The sequence below is a fragment of the Somniosus microcephalus genome, chromosome 31, assembly GCF_052327205.1.
Source record: "Somniosus microcephalus isolate GS21.2 chromosome 31, FLI_Smic_1.0, whole genome shotgun sequence".
Taxonomy (NCBI): domain Eukaryota; kingdom Metazoa; phylum Chordata; class Chondrichthyes; order Squaliformes; family Somniosidae; genus Somniosus; species Somniosus microcephalus.
This window is the reverse complement of record NC_141017.1, coordinates 25,144,296-25,166,775: the sequence shown is the minus strand read 5'-3', so window position 1 is coordinate 25,166,775 and position 22,480 is coordinate 25,144,296. Positions and strand designations below refer to the sequence as shown.

General features: G+C 47.6%; 1 protein-coding gene across 1 annotated transcript; it reads right to left on the bottom strand.

The window, feature by feature from the left end:
- Positions 1-453: 453 nt before the first annotated feature.
- Positions 454-22,257, bottom strand: LOC147097657 (low-density lipoprotein receptor-like). Its single transcript, XM_085971652.1, has 18 exons — positions 22,127-22,257; positions 15,920-16,042; positions 14,622-14,744; positions 14,139-14,516; positions 13,565-13,687; positions 12,471-12,593; positions 11,813-11,932; positions 11,574-11,699; positions 10,684-10,855; positions 9,779-10,006; positions 9,148-9,266; positions 8,709-8,848; positions 7,364-7,505; positions 6,578-6,730; positions 5,733-5,921; positions 4,614-4,691; positions 4,022-4,182; positions 454-2,790 (listed from the first exon to the last, which is right to left on the bottom strand). Exons 1-18 carry the CDS (start codon positions 22,197-22,199, stop codon positions 2,755-2,757), a joined length of 2,607 nt encoding a protein of 868 aa, XP_085827778.1. The 5' UTR covers positions 22,200-22,257; the 3' UTR covers positions 454-2,754.
- Between the last annotated feature and the right edge of the window lie 223 nt (positions 22,258-22,480).

Below are 22,480 nucleotides of genomic sequence, written 5' to 3'. Positions count from 1 at the left end.
CTCTGGAGCGTCAGCCTAGCTTATTTGCTCAGGTGTCTGGAGTGGGACTTCAACCTTCTGACTCGGAGGCGAGTGCGTTACCCTCAGTCAAGGCGAACACCTAAACTTGACCTTGTGCGCAGTGTCCAGGATAGCAACCTCAAAGCTGAATAATGAACCCCGTTACCATTAGGTAGCCACTAGGCATGGGCTAGCAAGAAGGACATTGTGTAGATGCAACAAGAAAGTGTGAATCAGTGTCCATGGAAGTGGGGTGAGACAATTGCTGCTAAAATGGAAGTAAACAGTCTTGGTGCTAGCTAGGAGGTGGGTATGGCAACACATAGGACAGGAGTATCTTTATAAAATAGGTTGACATTCAAAAATCAGGACTCTAACCATGAGCACAGTCAAGTGGGTGCAATTATTTGAAACTTTTTCCAAGTGAGAATTAAACCTACAAAATGCCATGGCAGCAGTTTTAAAATCACTTTATTCAGTTGATTGTTGGTACAAACAAGGAGGAAACAGTCACCAGGATTTAGACTACATCACACAAACAGCCCCAAATCTATGGGGTGGGGTTTACACAAACCCAAAGGGTTTAGGAAATGGACAGCTAGTCAGATTCTTTCACGCTTGCTATGGGGGCCCGGGGTGTTGGAAAATAAGGAACTTAAAATGGAATGGATTACTGTAAGATTTTGAGTCACAATATTGACTCCGTATATAAATACCCATGAACTCACTTAAAAACTTGTAGATAGTAGAGTCTCGGAAAAACAAAATGGCAAGTTCAGGTCAAGTATGACACCAGTGATATGGCAGCAGAGGTAGCAAGGCATTTGCACAGAACACAGACAAGAAAATTAAAAGGTTCACCAATACGGCAGGTCAATACAGTCACTGAACCACCTCGAAGGTGAGCAAGACATCCACATCAGCCCTGGGGCAAGGGAGGCACTTTATCCCTATGCCCCACATTACTGACAGAGGCAGGTGCAGGAGGATGCCCCAAGCTGGGATCTCAATTCCCAGCTGCCTCCCAGACCCTGGCATTAGACATACTGAAGGGCACAAGCTCTTCATTCACATATGCAGACACGACAGCAGCATCATGGTGAATGGTGCACGGAGTGAGGCCATACTATGGCCAGTTAGCACAAAAACACAGAATCCTACACCAGTCTCCTTCAAAAAACACCGGTTGGGACTGCGTGGGCACAAGATTCTAGATTCTGGCTATAATCAGTGATAAGGGGGCCCCCTGCCTTCATTTGGTCAGTAAGGTAGAGATGCTGCCTGGGAATGTAGTCACCTCCAGTGGAATGGGTTCCACTTTAGCAACACTAAATTTTCAACATTTTTTTTATTAAACATTTATTCCTTTTTATAAATAAATATATGTTCTTTGAGTGTAAATTTAACAAGTAGAAAGACAAAACTATTTAGCAAAACATGCCGTCAAAGCAGCCATTGTAAACATTTACATAAAAAAAGAGACTAAGTTGGGTTGTGCGCAGGAAGGGATGTAGCAATTAAAACGCAGCCCAGGGCATTGTGGGATTTGATTCTCGCAACAGTGGCATGGTCCATTCCCACAATGCACTGCTGGAGTTGCATGACAGGATCCTGTCTGGGGCTTTACAGTAACCGGTCACTGGAGGCTCCAGGATACAGAATAAATAATCAAATACATTAAACATGAACCAACACTGCAATTACTCAACATTTCCTTCTGCAAAAAAACTGTACAATATACACAATTATTTACAAATCAAAAATCAGGGCGAGCTGGGGCCCCCAAGCTTGTGGGCTGGCAACCAACCTTTTTGCAAGGAGGGTCAGGCTCAGAAGCCAGGGGAAGGGGGGGAAAAGTGTAAAAAGGAGACACAAATAGAGCCAGTGTCCAGAGCAAGTGTCCCACAAATAGCATCAAGAGGGAGGACGGCAAGTGCAGTGTTTGGCAGAAACACAGCCTTCAGGAAAAGTGCAGTGTATTCTGATCGAGGCCAGTGAACTGTAAAGAAACACAATAGCTGCTTAGTGTATTTCTTATATAAAGTAAAGCTCAATTCTGGGTACAAACTTGCACTGGATCCTAAAAAAACCTGGGCTTCTAATATTAAAAAGAAAGCGAGCCACCTCAAAGGCAAGAGTCGGCCATCTTAAGGTGGCAACCAACTGCATTAAAAGGGATGGTAGGTCAGGGGGAGTGGAATTCCAGCTCGCTCCTTGTGATATAGCTTTACACTGGGAGAAAACAGGAGATTTACAAAATATACAAATTTTTAGGCAATAGGAGTCTCAGACTAACATTATATACAATCTGTAGCATACTTAATCTTCAATCACCGTTCTCCTTTTCAGTCAGTGACTTTAAACCGCACTGATCAGTGTCCACTTTCGACTTCATTTCAGAGATCAGCCACCTTGGGCAGGAGTCTTTAGGAAAAGGTTTTAATCCCAAAAGAAAATTTCTTGCACTTTACGAGAGAGAGACTTCAAGTCATACCTGAAGTTTGAGTTTTTAGAAAAAACCCCAATCACAATAAAATGTCCACAGTGATGGCAGAGTGCAAAAAAACAATTAACACCCTAACCAGCACCTTGCATGCGGAGTAGCTCCGCTAAAAAGGGGTGGGATAGAGTAGGTGGGGGAAAAAAAAAATGAACTTGGGAGGTCTGGAGGATGGGTGAAACAGCAGAATTAAAATTCTAGATCCAAAAGCAGCATGTTGCTATCGTGAGGCACTTTGCATCAGGCTCCTTGCATCAAGCACCATAGTCTTCCAAGCTCACGACCGCTCTCTGCAAGAGATGGGGATTTAGTTATTGCATGAACACTAAAGGGCCCACAAGTTAGTGCATAAAAAAGGATTTGGTACATGAAATAAAGCAACTGTAAAGTCTGGTGTGCTGGTCATCATCTACCTAGGTTCATCTGATAGCCTGGGTCTCTCTTGGGTCAGAAGGCTGCATATTCAAACCCACAAAAAAAAAAGACTTGAGCACACAATCTAGGATACTAAAAAAGTGTCAGGTCATACTTTGAGACATTAGACAAAAAAAAAAGGACTCCAGTGCCTGCCCTGGTGGATGTTAGAGAGGAAGTTAATATGGAATGGATCAGATTAAATGGGCTAAAATCAATCTGGTGACAAATCACTCACCCCTGCACTGTGCAATACCACCTCCATGCACCAACAAACATGCAGCACAATGGAAAGCCAATTCAGCCCCCCATCCCTGTCAGAGCTTCTGATCTCAGCCCTGCTGTTGTAGCAACAGGTTGATCAGAAGCCAGGCTGTCATTCATGCCCTACTGGAGAGACAAGTCCTTCATTGAAGGTTCCCAGGGGTGGGAAAGAAAAAGGACTTACATTTCTATAGCACCTTTCATGACTTCCCAAAGCACTTTACAGCCAATTAATCACTTTTGAAGTGTAGTCATTGTAATGTAGGAAACGCAGCAGCCAATTGGCACACAGCAAACTCCCATAAACAGCGACGTGATAATGGCCAGATAATTGGGTTTAGTGGTGTTGCTTGATGGATAAATATTGGCCAGAACACCAGGAAGAACACCCCTGCTCTTCTTCCAAAAGTGCCATAGGATCCTTTATGTCTACCTAAGCGAGTCGATGGGGCCTCGGTTTAACGTCTCATCTGAAAGATGGCACCTCCGGCAGTGCGGCACTCCCTCAGTACTGCACTGGGAGTGTCAGCCTAGATTTTTGTGCTCAAGTCTCTAGAGTCGGACTTGAACCCACAACCGTCAGAGGCGAGGGTGCGGCCCACTGAGCCACAGCTGAAGGTATTGGTGTCTTCTCTAATTATACACATACACTGAAGGATTTTCTGGCTCAGCTAGGACCTGACTGACAATAGCCCACATTCAGCTTCCGCCATGGGAGGTTGGTAGGTTTCTTAAACCATCTCAGGAGAGGGACAGTGGGAACATGTTGCATGGAAACCAGTTTCACTGGAAGTCTCGGATTTTTAAATCGGTTTGCTTCAGCTTTAAACAGTGGTGGCTCACCGTGGGATATGTGTAGCCGACCTGGTTCCGGCTGATGTGGACCTCGTCATCTTCAGTGGTCTTCTGGTAGACAGGGTTATCGAAGTTTATGCTGTTGGTGTTCTTCAATCTCCAGTTTTTCCACACGAAATAAGCAGCAGTGCCGAGCAGCGACAGGATTGCTGGGGAAAGGAAGAACAGTTTAACCATCACCTTCCCAGAGATTTCGGTGCACAACACAGGCCAATACTGGACAGACTTAACTGGGCAGGGTAGGGCAGAAGTACTGACAGGACACCATGGAGCGACAGCTCTAGATATACATTCCTGTTTGCAGCAGGACCTCAGGATGAGGAGCTTTGCCTTCTTCCCACCACCCCAAACCATCTTCTCACCCATCACCCTGTACAAACTGTGCCCATCGGGGCAGGATGGCACCAGCAGCCAAGGTGAATTTGATGTAGGCCGCACCCGCTTTTGAGAATAGATCGGCACTGGAGCTACGAGCCGACCCTGCCCTCTACAACATGGCATTTTCACACAGGCTACTAGAGCTGCAATCCACTCGTGTGGTCCTGATCTTATTTACAACCCCAGTCTTAGCCGAACTTACCTAGTGGTAGAACGATCCACAACGCGTTAGCTCCTTTGCGGCTTTCTGTAGCAGCCTCTGCCGCGACCTCATTCCGCGCTGCAAAAGAAACAAAAAACGATAAGCGGCCTGAAAAAAAAAAAAGTGCATTCCACTAAGATTTCTATTAGCAGTTCAAAGCAACGACCCCTGTAAGCTGCACTTTGTTCCGTGCAGCCTGTTTCTTTTAATGTGCGCTCCTTTAAATTTCTGTGCAGGTGCGGCATTTACAATGGAAAAAGCCAGTGAGCGGCCTGCGTTTGACCTTCCATTACTGTGTGGCCACAAGGGAACATTGGTTCAGGACAAGCATAGAAACATAGAAGATAGGAGTAGGCCATTCAGCCCCTGGAGCCTGCTCTGCCATTTAATGAGATCACGGCTGATCATCCAAATTCAGTACCCTGTCCCTGCTTTTTCCCCATATCCCTTTAGCCTTAAGAAATATATCCAACTCCTTCTTCAATATATTTAATGAATTGGCCTCAACTGCCCTCTGTGGTAGAGAATTCCACAGGTTCACCACTCTCTGGGTGAAGAAATTCCTCCTCATTTCAGTCCTAAATGGCTAACCCCTTATCCTTAGACTGTGACCCCTGGTTCTGGACTCCCCGACCATCAGGAACATCCTTCCTGCATCTAGTCTGTCCAGTCCTGTTAGAATTTTATAAGTTTCAATGAGATCCTCTCTCATTCTTCTAAACTCCAGCGAGTATAAGCCCAATCGACCCAATCTCTCCTCCTACGTCGTTCCTGCCATCCCAGGTAGGAGTCTGGTGAATCTTTGCTGCACTCCCTCCATGGCAAGAACATCCTTCCTGAGATAAGGCGACCAAAACTGCACAATACTCAAAGCATGGTCTCACCAAGGCCCTGTACAACTGCAGCAAGACATCCTTGCACCTGTACTCGAACCCTCTCGCTACGAAGGCCAACATACCATTTGCCTTCTTAACCGCCTGCTGCACCTGCATGCTTACCTTCAGCGACTGGTGCACAAGGACACCCAGGTCTCGTTGCACTTCCCGTTTTCCCAATCTTTCCCAAGCCTTTTTAAACAAAAAAGCACCTAGTGAATAAAGCAGCTAAAAAGAGTTGTACCTTGATGCGACATGGTGAGCATCTCGGGGAGGGTGGGGTGCACGGTGGGCTCAGCGCGGTCTGATGAAACGTTGGTAGCTTTGGAGGGCTGGACGATCATTTTGCTGCTGGTGCTGGTGGTGGGCTCAGTACGGTTCGGACCAGTTAAGGTTTTGGCTGTGCTCAACTTGGCAGTAGGCACATCAACAGCTAAAGATGATAAACATGGGTCAGTATGTGCAGCGACAACAGTCTGATCTCTACAATCACCAGGCGTAACCTGGGAGGGGGCAGTACGGAGTTAAATGGTTCCTTCTCAGGAATTATTGCTCCCCTTTCAAGACGGTCATGATCACCCCCTCAACACAAATCCTTGCAAACTGCCACCCCATTAAACTCCCTTTCCTGAAGTATCAAACCGGTTTCCTCCCTCTGCCTCTCCACCGTCCCTCGCCTTTAAAAGGCCCCTTTACAACCTACCTCTGACCAAGCTTTTGGTCACCAATCACTATCATTTTCTATGGCTAGTGTCCATTTTTCCCTTAGGCCTGAGGTGCTTTGGGACTTCTCTTCTCCATCCAATGTTCCCTGTAAGCGGTGCTTTGTTCTGTATAGCCGGTCTTAGTGAGGGGCCCCTTTAAATTTATGTGCACCGTGGTATTTACAATGGAGAAGTCTGAGCGGCTTGCATGGGACCTTGCCCTTTACTGCGTGGCTGCGCAGTGGAGAGGGAACATTGCCTCCAACCCGCAACCCCCCCCCCTCCGAGAATTAATGCAAGCTGTTTAATACTTGCCCCGATTAAACGTGCAACATCCTAGCATCAAACGAGCAAAACAGACCAGTTATAGATCAGAGGCACGAACCTGGGATGCAGCGCTTCATGTCTGGCCCCAGTTGCATGCCATCAGGACAAACGCAGGTGTACTTTGGAGAATGAACATTGATCTGCGGTGCTGGAAGGCACAGGTGCTCACAACCACCGTTTACCTGCCCGTTCTGCTCACACCAGTTAACACCTGGGGGGGGGGGGGGGGGGGTGGGAAGAAAACACACTGGTCACATACAGAGCTTACTAAAACATACTGCGAGAGTGTAATGCAACAACCGCCACTTTCATTTCTATAGCGCCTTAATGTAGTCAAAGTACCATGGTGCTTCGCACGAGTGGAGATATTAGACAGGTGACCAAAAGCTTGGTCAAAGAGGTAGGTTTTAAAGGAGAAGATAGTTAGGGAAGGAATTCCAGAGCTTCGGGCCGAGGCAGCTAAAAGCACGGCTGTCAATGGTGGAGCAATTAAAACAGCTGATGAACAAATGCATCCACAGCAACAACCAGAGAGTGTATAGGAGTAGCAGTAGACTGCCCCACAAAATATTTGGCTTTAGGTTCTTCATCAGCTGTTTCACGTGAAAGTTGAAGAAAAGCAGAATTGGGGTACTGAAAGCCCAGATATTAAAACAGGTTGAATTTTTGCAGGTGCAATGGCACTGAAACCATCTGAAGGTTCTCAGTTCTGGGTTTAAACATACTGGAGGGCAAGAACGGTCAAAAATTGTTCGTCGGAGCTTCACAATGGGGGCAACGAGATCGGCACTGAACTATTCCGCTGCTCAGTTTGAAAACAAGGAACGTCCTTGAACATACTGACCTTTGGGTTGTCGGAGATGGTGGTAGAGGACAATATCCTGAGGACCATCCAGGTTCTCGATGACGGTTAGGATATTGCCCCCCGTGAGCCTGTTGGCACTGAAAATGGCCTCATGATCCGTGTCAGTCCAGAAAATCTTATCCTAAAAAATAATAGGTGGGAGGAGGAAAAACCCATCAGCAAAATTAAGGCAACCATCTCCGAAAAGACGCAATGAACATATCCAGAGCTGTCAGAGAGAGGACAACACGGACAGATTGCAAACCCATCTGAACAAGAGCTAGAGCTATTTTTCAATGGCATGTTATTTTTAAACCAAGTGTCAGATTTCACTATAAGTCACATCGCCAGCCAGAGCTCCAGGGTCCCTGGCTCAGTGTATAGCAGCATTGCCAAGTGAGACTTGGGTCGCATCAGGGCTAGTTTCACCAATACCCACAGGCAAATTGATCACAGCCTGTTGCAGATCAATATTAAAAAGCAGGATGAAACAAGCCAAAAAATATTAAAATATAAATCCATCACACTAGTGCTGCCCCCACATCAGAGCCACCCATTTATTCCAAAAACCTGCATCGCTGGCATTTATTGCCCATCCCTAGTTGGCCAGAGAAGGTGGTGGGCTTTCTTGAATCGCTGGTGGCTTGCTAGGGGCACTTGAGGGAAGTTAAGAATCAGCTATGGAGGGGCTGGAGTCACATAGGCTAGACTAGGCAAGGCTAGACTAGGCAAGGACAGCACGTTTCCTTGCCGCCCCTCCTCCCCAAAAGGCATTAGTGAACCAGTTGGGTTTTTAATAACAATCCGATAGATTCCAGTTATTCCACTTTTACGGATACAGGTAGACTATCCTTTATCCGAAAACCTCGGGACCAGCCGAGTTTCGGATAAAGGAGAATTTCAGATGGTGGGTCGGCAGGGGGGGGGGTCGTGCGCACGACTTACGCTGACGCTCAGCGTAAGTCAGTCGGGGTCGGCGGTTGTCGGGGTCCGCGGTTGTCGGGGTCGGCGGGGCGGTCGTGCGCACGACTTACCCTTTATCCGAACTTCCGCAACTGGAACCCTCTAAAAACCGAAGGTTTTTTGAGGGTTTCGGTTTTCGGAAGTCCGGATAAAGGGTAGTCTACCTGTATCAGCTTTTAAAACTGAATTCAAATTCTCAAACCGCGATGATGGGATTTGAGCTCTGGATGACTAGTCCAGTAACAAGCACTAAACTACTGTACCCCCGTTGCTCAGCCCCTTGGGTATTTCCCCCCTCAGACACAAATCTTGACCGCAACGCTGATCCATTAGAATTGAAGCAAGATCTGAAACCGACATTAAAGTCACAAGGTCCACTCACCTCAAACAGAGCCACAGAGAAGGGATGAGCCAGCTTGTCCTCAGAGATGATCAGAGTCTTCCTGTTGTCTCCAGCAACACCGATACTGGACAAAGTGTGCAGGCTGGAGTCCACCCAGTAGAGTCGCTGATTCACCAAGTCTGAAACAAGCACAGAGCACAGTCACACACAGCCCCAACACGGTCCAAACCGAGACCAAAGGGGAATATCCCCCATGTAACTCCCAATCACGATGTTTTAGAATCACCGATACCCAGCAAGTACCTCACCCAAGCCTGCAGTGCAGAATTAGGAAAATCACTGGCAACCCCAGAGATCTAGCTCAATTGGAGACAACACAATATCTAAACTCGACTTGGAAGATCTGCACTTGGAAGACTGCTTTCCCCCCCCAACTCGGAACGCTATTGCCCCCCCCCCCCCCAGGTCCGACACTTACCCAGCGTGATTCCATTTGGCCATTTAATCCCTGCAGTGACCAGCGGCATCCGGTCCACTCCATTCAAACCACCTCTCTCAATCTTGGCCGGGGTCCCCCAATCACTCCAATACAGAAAGCTGGTGGGAAAAGAATCAGTAATTAAAACTCCCTGAACAAAGATTCATGTTGGATCATCAGTGCTGTACCAACTAGAAAACAAAACAAAGTCAAGAAAGGCACCTAAACCCTTTGCTGTTCCACACACCACCCCCCCCTCCCAAAAACATATCTGCAGTCTGAAGATAGGGGTGAACTCTTGATATTATCGTAGCTCAGTGCTGGCTAGAGTTACCCATTAAACCCAGGCAGAACACCACTTTTTTGCTGAGCTTCACCAGATTCCTTTGATTTCCCCCAACACATTAAAAAAAGCCAATTGACCCAATTCAAGACTTCTGTCCCTCTATCTGGCAATTAGAAGATAGCAGTACAAATGGCTTAACTAATGTAGCAACAGGAGGAGGACAAACCCCACACAGCAAGTTACTGCATCAAGATATGGTCCCAGCAGCCTGCCACCATTATATAGACACCTTTACTCTCAAACTCCACCCCCCCCCCCAAGCTTTGGTCCAGAAATGACTCGTACCCATGAACTGGATCCACCACAATGCCCCTGGGCTTCGAAAGCTCTTCTTTAAACAGGACCTTCCTCTTTGTTCCAGCCGTGTTAGCGACAGAGATGGTGCTGGTGGAATAATCTGTCCAGTAGATGTTCTGGTGAATCCAGTCGACAGCCAGGCCGTCCGGGGCCTCGATTTCAGTCTCAATCACTGTAAAATGATGGGAAGAGCTCTCCGCTTTGTCCATGTGGGCACTGGGGAAGAGAAAAAAAAATTACATGATCAAACCAAGAAATAAGGAGGTTGATAAAACAAGTTCCAAATTACTGGAGGCTAGAGATTGAATTTGAATCTTGAGCTGGTGTTTTGAGATTTTACCATAAGGAGGTGGATTCACTCCAGCATTCCTTTAACAAGCCTGCAGAGCGAAGGATTTCTGCCGTCTGTGCAAAACTCTTTCAGGGGAATATACATAGGAACAGGAGTAGGCCATTTAGCCCCTTGAGCCTGTTCTGCCATTCAATGAGATCATGGCTGATCTGTGACCTAACTTTTCCCCATATCCCTTAATATCTTTGGTTAACAAAAAGCTATCAATCTCAGATATAAAATGAATTGATCTAGCATCAATTGCCATTTGCAGACAAGTTCCAAATGTCTACCACCCTGTGTGTGTAGAAGTGATTCCACTCCTGAAAAGGTCTGGCTCTAATTTAGACTATGCCCCCTAGTCCTAGATGCCCCAAGCAGCAGAAATAGTTTCCCCTCGATCTACCTTATCTGATCCCCAATATAGTTTGGTCTCCAGAATGCTTTGTACCCAATAGGCCAGAACAAGGGGCAAGAGATGCTCATGGAGGCAGTCAGGATCACATCGGAATTACTGGCCATCTCTATCCCCACAGCCTCCAAGCTACTGACAGTATCGCACCTGTAGATTTTTTTCTGCGACTGGTCAGCCCAATAGATCTTGTTTGCAGCCACCTCCATGTCCAGCGCCACCACATTCTTCAGCCTGGGGATCAGCTGTGTGTACTCGCTCCGATCGAGGGTCAGCTTCCTGACCTCATGCCGGTTGGTGAAGAACAAGTATGCAACTGTACCTGAGACACCAAAATGAGTAAGAGTAAGATTCAACCAGTTCATACATCAAGCCCATAGTTTTAAAAACCATATGACTCCAGGTCATACGCTGTACGCTTGCAAGCTGGTGACACGTGCTGATCTTAATGAAGGTTACACACTGTACACACGCAAGCTGGCAAGTGCTGACCTCTGACGAACCAACAAATTGATTTTCTAATCCTATATACACCAGAACAACTCTAACTAAAGTCAGAAACTTGGCAAAGAGAAAAAAAAGAAACAAATTATTGACGTCCTGGTGTCTGGTTACAGAACCAGCGTCAGGAAGGAGGGCACAGGCTGCCCGTGCTGCCTTTTAACCAGGCAGGTGATGCCAATAACCAGCCGTGGATACACACACTTCTACTGGATGCAATCCAAGCAGCAATGCAGGCGAGGAAAGGCGTTACAATTTAACTTCGTGGCATCCAGACCAGCAAGGGTCCAAACTAACGTTCCCTCGAAGCTGCGCTGTGGGCTGCACGCAGCCCGGGACTGGATTTTCCAATGTGAAATTTCAAGCATGCGCAAAACTTTGAATGGGCTGCACAGCCTGTTAAAGGGACCACACAACCAAATTAAAAATTGCAGGGGGGGGGGGGGTGTACATTGGTCCAAACTATTAAGAATGCAGATTGCTCCAGCTGCTAGATCTCAAACTTAAGGCCATGCAGAATCTCTAGAAGTGGTGCTCACCAACAGCTTTGCACTGCCTGGTCACTGGGTCCATGTAATAGCCCTCGTTACACTCGCACTTGAATCCACCTTCCAGGTTGATGCAGCTCTGGCTGCACGCGTCGGGGTTCTCGCACTCATCGATATCTGAAAAGAAACAAGATGTCAGAACAAGTCTGGCCACTTTCAACAGCTCGCTAGTACAGCAGAGCCCTGTGACAGAACAGACACTGGATAGGATGAGGCAAGTTTATTTGTACCTTCGCATTTGGTATTATCAACCAGTCTGAAGCCAGGTCGACAGAGACACTCGTAGCCGATCTTCAGATCTTTACAGATGTGTGAGCAGCCACCATTTTCATTCAGGCATTCGTTCTCGCCTAGAGAGAGCAGAAATCAAAGCCATTAGCTTCAACTTAACCCAATGAACCTCACCTGATCGATCACATCCCGATACAGCAATGGATTCCTCACCCCACTCTCCTCCAGCCCTACATTCCAGCTCGTGCCTTCTCAGGAGTCTGGCCCACCGTGCTTCCTCCTCTCTCCATAGTGGCAGAGCTTTGAACCCGCACATTCTGAAATTCTCTTCACTTCATTACTCTCCCCATCTTCAAAGCATCAAAGCCTGTCCAAAGCTTCTCATGCTCTGCTCACTAGCAGATACACATCCACCCACCCCCTCCTTTGTTGTTAAGCACCTAGGAGGTGCTTCACTAGTGAAGGCCCAGTAGATTTAAGTTACTGCTCCAATCCAAAGCCCTCACTTTCTTACAAGTACATGGTGAACTGCAACTTGCATCTCTGCTGCTGTCCAGTCACCAGATAATTTACAGGAACCAAGATTCTCAATTCTTCCAAAGCTTGCCCAGTAAGGACCTTAAAATCGTAACAGACGTGGTAAAATTTCTGACGTACCACACTCCTTCAGGGGCTCATCTGACCAGTCTCTGCAGTCACGCTGTTTGTCACAGACTTTGTCCAGCAGAATGCACTCGCCACTCCTGCACTTGAACTTGTGGGGACCCTCACACTTTGTCACTATTGAGAAATGGGACAACACGTTAATGACCCAACAACAGCTCACGTTCCCTGCGGCTTGTCAGAAGGCAGGAGTCACACAGTTTACGACTCAATACAATGAACTAGCGAAGTGGCAAATGACATTCCTGGGTTCAGAGTGTATAGGGCAGCACCCCTTAACATTTTAGCAACTTTAAAGATCATGGGTTCCTTCTCCAGTCTGTGTTGAGCTAGCAGATATTAATGGGAAGGGGAGAGCACATACAAGTGGCCACAACAGCAAGGCAGAGAGGATTCTTTTCCCTGCTGTCTTACTAGTCACCCCTGTTGTAAATGCACGCACACAAATGCCAAGTGAGGACACAGTCTGTTCAATTGTCTACCAATGCGCTCAGCAATAATGGGCAATTTGGTAAAGTATCGAGGGCAGCTACTAGAGGTGAAACCAGAGATCACACCTTCTGGAGATGAGAAAATTAGAGGGAAAAAAGGGAGCAATATGCACACAAATAAAATGTGCATGTTCCATTTACAGATTCAGTGGGCTTACGAGGTTTTTTCCCCCCCCACTCCCCGATGTGACTACCACAGCATTGTAAAACCACGACACTAACTGTAGCTCGTCTGGCGACACCTGGCTTAAAAAAAAAGATTCGAGGTCTGGATGCGCATCTCAGAGTACCGACATATTCAGTGTAGCCAATGTGGGAAGTGGTGAGCAATGTGGACCAGACACAGACCCCAAGCCTGGGAGGGAAGCCACTAAGTGACACCCCCCTGTTGATGAAGCAAAGTGCACCTCCCTACATCAACATTTTGGGGGGGGGGGGGGGGGGGGGAAGAAAAAAGAGGGGAGAAAGAGAAGTAATCGCTCAGCTCTCAGCCAGGTCTACAAGAACCCCACATTTTACAATAGTCCCCATGCCAATACTTCAGCCGAGTACATGGTAACAGGCAATTCCCACCAATTTTGTAGGAAAGCAACCTACCATTTACACAGCCATCTTCATCACTCCGGTCATGGCAGTCAAACTCCTTATTACACTGCATGCTTCCATGAATACAGCTCCCATCATTGCACTGAAATTCATCCGGCCGACAGGTTGCCACAGCTAAAAAAAAAGTTTAAAAAAACCCAGTTAGTTCCAAGTGCCTGTATCGTGCATATCTGAAAACAAAACTCCTGCTAGTAGCAGAGTCTGGCAGTGTTTATAACGTCACCGATCACCGGAGGAGGTCGTTCAGACAGATGTGCCTGTGCCAGATAGACTGGCTTCTTTCCTCTATTCCCTTCTCCTATCAAATGCAGCAGGCAACTCTGCAGCAGTTCAATCCCCACACTACTGGGGTGTCGCCATTTGAGCTGCAGAAGATACTCAGACAGTACCTTCAGACAGATTCACAATATATATGTGGCCCTGGGGCAGGAAACCCAGCCTCTAGGTCCATTTGCTTTCTGTACATCCTAGCTTTAAAAAAAAATTTAAAATGCAAAACGCTGCACCTCAGGGTGGGGAAGAATTGAAAACTGGCCGTGCTCAGGAGGGACAGTTACAAACTCACCGCAGCCTTTTTCGTCAGACTTATCCCGGCAGTCGGTGTTGCCATCACAGCGCCATTTCATGTGGATGCATTCGCCACTGCCACAGTGGAACTCCAGGGTGGAGCAGGGATTGGGCAACTTAAACGTGGACACTCTGCCACAATTCTGCGGCCACTCGTCCGATTTGTCAGGACAATCCGGGTCATCGTCGCAGGCCCAGAGTTTCGGGATGCAAACTTTATTGGTGCACTGGAACATCTGAGGCCCACAGGTCCGTTCGGGACAGCCCACCTCATCGCTGCCATCGCCACAGTCCCTGTCCTCGTCACAGACAAACTTCAGAGAGATGCAGTTTCCATCCCGGCACTGAAACTCATCATCTTTGCAGACAAGGGCAGCTGTTGAGCAAAAGAGCAATCATAAGATACGGTTTGTATTCCAGCAAGTGGTCAGAAACACCTCCTGCAAATTGAATGAGCAGGAGGCGAATCAGGATTACTTACGGCAGTTCTCCTCGTCCAAACCGCTCTCGCAGTCTTTTTGGGAGTCACAGCGCCAGGATGCTGGGATACACTTGTTAACACGGCCACCACAGCTGAACTCTAGGGAGCCACAGGTCTTATTCTCTGGAAGATAAAAGAAAAATCAGAATCTGAAGATGCACAATGCATCCACAGGATAATGTCCATCCTCCCTTCATATTCAATTCTCCGTTCTAGTGCTCAGAAAGCTCCGCTTTACCCTTACAGGCTAGTCACCCCCTGCACTTCCTCAATTACTGGAGCAAATTTTTTTTTTAGGATTTGCAGCATTTGACATTACAAGCCTACCATCCTCTTACCAAGTAACCATAACATAAGAAGCAGGCCAATTGGCCCCTCGAGCCTGCTCTGCCAATGATAGTTTCATGGTTACCAATAGCTTTTTAATTCCAGATTTATATAATTATTATTTTGAATTTAAATTCCCCAGCTGCCGTGGCAGGATTTGAACTTATGTCTCCAGATCATTAGTCCAGGCCTATTGGATTACTAGTCCAGTAACAACCACTGTGCTACTGTACCATTCCACCAATATTCCCTCGAATTTTGTTTCATGCATGATCCTCTTAAATTTGCTGCACATCCCCAGTATCTTTAAAGAAAGAATTGCATTTATATAGCACCTTTCACAACCACCAGACGTCTCAAAGCGCTTCACAGCCAATGAAGTACTATTTGAAGTGGAGTCACTGTTGTAATGTGGGAAACACGGCAGCCAATTTGCACACAGCAAGCTCCCACAAACAGCAATGTGATAATGACCAAATAATCTGTTTGTTATGTTGGTTCAGGGATAAATATTGGCCAGGACACCAGGGATAACTCCCCAGCGGCAACAGCTGGTGAGCGGCCTGTGCAGGATCTCCTGATCGATGTGAGGCAGCGCACACCTTAGGGGGAGCGTTGCATTCTATTCCTCCCTTGTCCCCTATACCAACCTATTGTAAACACTCCAATTCTCCTCATACCACTTCAGTTGCTCCTCGCACCAACTGTTGCTGTGGTACAGTCAGTAGGCCCTATTCAAATAAGAACATTTGACTATGGAAGGAGTCACAGCACGACCTGATCCACTTCCCAGCAGGGGGCACTGGATAGGACCAGGCATGGGAACCTTGACCCAGGGGGGAAAAACCCAATTGCAGCACACCCGACCACTGCCCTGGCTAAGCTAGTTCAGCCGAGATATGGGAAATCAAATCCACTCCCCGGAACAGTCAGTGAGCACCTGCCACTTAATACAATGAAGTGCCACTTACTGCACGTCTCCACTGACTCGTCTGAACCATCTTCACACTCAGACTGCCCATCACACAGCCAGTGGACTCGAATACATTTCCCGTCACCACACCGGAAGTGGTTCTGATCACAAAGTCCAGTTGCTGAAAATAAAAACACAGTCACCCTTACTGCTATGGGTTGGTTAGGGGGGGGGGGGGGGGGGGAAGAAAAGAGAGAGAAAGTGAAAACAAGGTAAATCCCAAAATGGCACACACTCAGGCGATTCTAGTTGGAATCTCAATCCACACACAGGGACATGCATCAGCTGGATCTGGCTCCGGACAGCATCGCATGTGCCTCAGTGCAACTGCAGAGCATAAATGAAACGCCACAGGTTTTGCAGCCTACGGCACAATTTCCTAGCTGGCTTGAGACCTGCCCCAGCTACGTGGTTCGGCCTTTACTTCCCCCTGCCCCCACACAGTTTGCACAGAAACTCTCGCAGGACACTCCCCTTTAAAAAAAAAAGTGCCAGACCTATTCACAAGATGGAGCCCATTCAGAAAGACCCTAAAGTCTGCATTTCAGCATCTGTTTAAGTGTCAAGGCTTTTGTCTCTTATTTGTCTAGAGTGCTGATCACTGCCTTGAGAAGATTTCTTTTACTTGGTTTGAATCAGTGTCCCCTAACCCTACTCAGCAGTTTAAAATAATATTCTCCAGATCTACCTTGTCCATCTATATATTAAAAAAATCACCAAGACACCCCCTTTTCACACCAAAAAAAACCAATACTGCATATCAGGACAAAATTGAGGAGGTTAGCTTAAATTTCTCTTTTGTAATGTGTGCACATTAGGTGGAGTGGGCAGAGAAATCAGCATTTTGATTCAAGTATTTCCAGACTTGCCCCCCCTTAAAAGGAAATTACTTCTGCTCAAGCGGAAATTCCAGCCAGGGTGTTTTTTTCCCCCCATCTCTGCTTTAGTAGTAAAAACTTTTTTTTTAAAAAAAACTCAGCACTGTGACTCACCCAGAAAGTGCAGCCAGCTGTGACCCACATCACCCATTCGCTGCTGAAAGTGGGCTGACAGGCTGACAGGACACGATTGGCTGGCTGATCACGGCACATTTCAAAGTGACAAATCACACCATGGACCCCCCGCCCCCCCAAAAAATCACACCAGGAAGTGAGTACAGAAATTAACAGGACATGCAACCGATTGTGAAGGACCGGCGTCGCTGTAATAATGCATGCACTGCCACTCCTACAGCAAGCCCACAGGCAGGGCATGGCACGAGCACTGGGCAATAGGGTGGAACTACAGCACCCTTTAGGAAACTAAACTACTTCGCTCAGGGGCCACATACGGAGTTAGGGGAGGGCATGACTAAAAGGTGCAATGCACACGTAAAGCAGAGGGGAAAAGTGACCCATTCAAGGTCTGTGCAGCACCAGTTAACAGCTCAGTCACACAGCCAGTCACTAATATAGATCCAACCCCCCCCCTCCCAAGCTCACATCTATGCTTACTACACAGATTATAAAAGCTAGTGCTAATATGGAAAACTTCTGATCATGTATCCTGAGCAGGACATGAACCCACAGCAGAGGAGTGAGTGATACCAACTGAGCCAAGACCAACAATTTGTTTAATCCCCATCAGCATAGCAGTTTAAGATTAAACACAACGCAAGATTTTGTGGGGTGGTTGAGGGGGGGAAAAAGGAGGAGGAGAGAAAGTCGGAAGTCCAACCTGTCAAGTTCATACACAGCAGCAATCAGGCAAGACATGTAATTGGGCTCAAAGGTTTAACATCACTCGCCCCTTTTCATCTTCCTAGCATGGCACCATCCAGCCCAGTGGTGGTTACACCACAAGACACATCCAGCAGGCATTTCTCAACCTACTTCTGGAATCAGAAATCAAGTAAACATGGACCCCCCACGGCCCAGCCATCAGCTCCCCCCCACCACCACGTGCGAGTCAGATGTAAATATAGCGCAGGAAAGTACCAGGTTGTTTAACATAATACAGTAGTAAAATTTCCCTTTTACAACTAGTTAATAGTTTGCGTAAAGACAGCAGTCCCAATCCTAAGCACACTGCTGCCCACACATCCCAGACTGATGCCATTCATTTTTCTATTGAGTCACCACCACCCACAGAAACTGCAGTGCTGATTCACTAGCTAGAGATCCACAGGCACTGGGCACCCTCTGAAACCTCACTAGTGATCATCCTCAACGCAAGCACAATTACAACACAGGTTAACTACACAGACAGAATCACAGCCAACCTGGATCTAGTTCTCTCCAGGCATCCACATGGAGAGAGTCAGTGGGAAAGATCAGGAAACAACGGCGGATTGTCACCACTAACCCAGGGTACGGATACCAATTACAGCACTTCCAACACTACCCCAGGTAACAGCTGATGCAGTACAGAACAGACATTCCTAGCCTATACAGCTTAGCTGCTCACCCTGTTAGGCATCGGAGGCTGGGAATCTAAGAAAACCCTGACTTTTTTTGTTGAGAGAGATTTGATAAGAGGTGTTAAAACTATAAAGGGATAGGACAGTAGACAGAAACAGATTATTTCCAGTGAATGAGGAGTGTAGAACAAGGGGACATATATACACACACAAGATTAAATGCAAGAGGTTTAAGACAGAACGTAGGAGGAAAAAGTCAAGAGCAATGTTCCTGGTTGAGTGTGCCGCCTCACAGCGGTGTGGAGGTCCAGCACAGCCGGCTCACCGGCTTTTAAAAATGGAAAAACCACACATGCGCAGAAATTTGAATGAGCTGCACCTCCCCCCACCCCCTCAAAAAAACATTGGTCGAGATGCACTACTAGAGTTAGTGACTGAAGCAGAGACCTTAAAAACATTTAAGAAAGCTAGCTAGGTTGTTGAAGGAAAGAGGCTAAAGAATTTGGGGACAGGGCAGGCACGTGCGGGCAGGAGCATGCAGAATAAGCATGGACTGGTTGGGTCAAATGGCCAGTTTTGATTGTCAGTCATGTCTGCACACACCTTAGCAAAGCTCAGCCGGGGCGACCCTCTATACTCTGCCACAAAAGACAGCTCCATGATTATGCTGCACCATTAGAAGTTTCCAGAAGACAAGTTGCACTGCTAGTCGGCAACGATGAGCGATGGATGAACACACCGAAGGAACCACATCCTTAAAGTCAAACTTGTAGGAGTGGCACCTCAGCCAACTACAGATGGGCTTCACCTGCTAGGTGTCTACGTGGCATTAGATGACTGTCAGCTCAGAATTCACAGTTCTGCCAGTTTTAGCTGCATTATACTTGGATCATAAAGAACTAACTACAAACAGAATGAATTTGAAACTAGGGACTGAAATGGCAGAGCACTCAATTGACACTTGATGCAGCCAAACATGAGACAACCCCAGTTACCAATACCTCCAATTCTCCATACCCAAGAGATGGATTTTAAAACAAATCAGTTATCAAAACTGACCATTAGTATGCTGTGGGGCCTGAGCAATGTCAACTTTACTTGGGTCAATGCCAAAGGGGGGGAAAAAAAAACCAACTGAAGGCAACAGCCGTCAGATCAGACGAGACAGCATTAACTGCATGATCATCTAATGAGACATTCAATACACCTCACTTATATTTAAACACTGCATTATTTAACAGTGCAAAGACCCCCTCCCCCACTCCCCCACTGCCCAGCGTGATCTAATCACATCTAAATTAAATTCTGCAGCATCCAGCACCTCTATCACTGCCCATTTCCAGAGGACGGCAGAGGACTATCACATCTGTTGCGGCATTCCTGTCCCCCCTCATGCAACATCCAATGGTTTTCAGACGACCACAGAGGGCTCCACCCTGTAGCCATGCCCACTACAAAGGTCCTTTAATACAGTGGGGTGTGCTGGGGAGGGGCAGTTAGTGTCTGTAACAACTGCTCATTTCTGTAACTGAAGTGCCAAGATGCTTTGCCTACAAGCTTCAGAATCCCTCTTGGGTTTGCATTCCCCACAACACTTGATCGTGTTTCAACACTGCATAGCTGGACTCAAGAGTCTCCACGCACCCTGGAAAGCTGGCTCCCACTGCTTCGCAAGCTTTTTGACACTATTACAATTTTATTCCCAATTAGTGCCCAGCACATTCACAGCAGCCTCATGCTTAAACACACCACAAGACAACCTGGTCCCCCTCAACACTGCAGCGCCAACATGAACACCGCTGGGTTGAATGCAACATTTCTACATCAGTCTCCGGAGGATTTAAAAACCTACTTCAGAAGGATTATTGCAGTCCTAGTTTAGGGCTGGGTGCAACAGGGTTTAATTTTTCCTGCTGCTGCTCTCACCAATACCCAAAAAGGCAGCCAGGAGTAATCAGTACTATGTTTATCAACAGTAACTTAGTCAACACCGAAGACACCCTGATCGCACCATACGAGTTAGCCAATCAGATGCCGCTCCGCACAAGCTGTTATCATATGTTTTTAAAAAAGGAGTGGCTTGATTGATTGATGTTCTTCAATTGTATCGCATGTAGTTAAGGGAATTCACCACTCCCAGAATAAAGTTATTACAACCTAGAAATTTACAAAAGGAGCTGACAGGAAACACAAATCTTAGGGAAATAAAAGGCGAACTTGTACCACCTTGATTAGACACTGAGCTCACCTCCAGTCCATTCCTTTCTCAGTATGAAACTAACTCAAGTTCATTCATAAAAAAAAAATCTTGTAGCTGAATCACTAAGTAGTACTGAGCTTAGTTTTTTTAATTCCCTATAGGCAAGCACCCAGTCAAGGTATGGTAATGGCTCACAGCTCAATGTGTGCTCAAAGACATTACAGCAAATGAGTGTCAAATCTCTTACTTACAAAAGACACTGTCTCCTCTTTCTTTCCCCGCCCACACTCCCTCAGCAAGGCAAGGAAATAAGACTCTCCAGTGACTTGCCCAAGTGGCCATTTTTAAACAGGCTAGGATGGTCAACAGGCTATTCAACAGCAAGAGGCATCTCAGCTAGCATTAATCACGTTCTCACCGGAAACCCACACCACACAAACTTCCCAATGGAACTGCATTTAGCAGCAGGAACTTCAGGGGCTTTACTGCTTCTCCACCCACCCCCCCCCCCCAAAAAAAAAAACCCAGCAGTACTGACAAAACTTACAAGACCAGCAGATAGCAATTAACTCAGCCGGAGGTCTGAAAGTGGGAACTTCCCAGTCTGTGTCATTCAGTTAAACGCTTTACTAAAGGAGGAAGATAATGAAAGAACAAACTTTCATATCACATTTCATGACCTCAGGATGTCTCCTGTCGAGATGGGAAAAGTGGCAGCCAATTTGCACACAGCAAGATCCCACAGACAGCAATGAGATAAATGACCAGATAATCTGGGTTTTTTGTTTTAGTGATGGAGGGATAAATATTGGACAGGACACCGAGAACACGCCTGCTCTTATTCAAATAGTACCGTGGGATCTTTTACGTCCACCTGAGAGCGCAGACGGGAGGCCTGGATTGAACACCCCATCTGAAAGACGGCACCTCCGACAGTGCGGCGCTCCCTCAGCACTGCACTGGAGCGCGCCAGCCGAGATTTTAGCGCTCAAGTCTCTGGAGTGGGAGCTTGAACCCACAACCGTCGGACTTCAGGAGGCGAGAGAGAGAGTGCTACCCACTGAGCCACACTAAAGAGATATTTCTATTTTAATAAACGGACTGTGGTGTTAAACCAGGAAGGGGGGGGGGGGGGGCGCGCGGTGGTTATATATTAAGCAGCAGTCGCCCCTCACCGGGGGAGCAGCGGCTGGCTGCCTACAACTCCCAGAGTGCGCCGCGCGCAATCCCCGCCCACCGCTCGAGCCGCGCTGCCGATTGGTCGGGAGGCGGAGCCCAAGCATCGCCTGTTCGGATAGCAGCCAATCGGCAGGCGGCACCCGCGCGGCGGCGGCGGCTCGAGCGCCTCTCCTCATGGACGAGGGGCCGCGGAGGAAAACTCAACAGGCGGGAGACAGGTGAGGAGGAGCCGACGGGGATAACACCGGGAGACCGCTTCCCTCACTCAACCGCAGGGCTCCACTCATCCCCACTCACCCGGGGCTCCGTTCCTCCACTTTCCTCCCTCACCCATCCCCGGGGTCTCCACTCTCTCCCGAGACCCCTCACTCATCCCCGGGGGCTCCGTTCCTCCATTCTCACTCATCACCCACCCTGGTTCCACTCACCACTGTCGGCGATGGGCTGCACAAAGCCGCTGCAGTAGGCGGCGGCGAGTAGCAGAGCGAGCGCTTTCCCCATGGTGGTGTGTGTGCGCCGGCTCTTCACTCAGCGATTGTGGGGCTGCCCTCCCGCCCATCCTGGTATTTCAGAGCCGGCTGCCGGTGGGGTGATCTGCCAGGCCCCGCCCCCTTTTAAAGGGGCAGGCCCCTCCTCCTCCTCCTCCCTCCCCTGCAGGCAAATATGTCCCAGTAGCTATCAAACAACACCTGAGGGCTGTAGCACATCTCAGTACCAGGTTATTGTCCAACAGCTTTATTTGAGATCACAAGCTTTCGGAGCACTGCTCCTCAGGTGAAGGA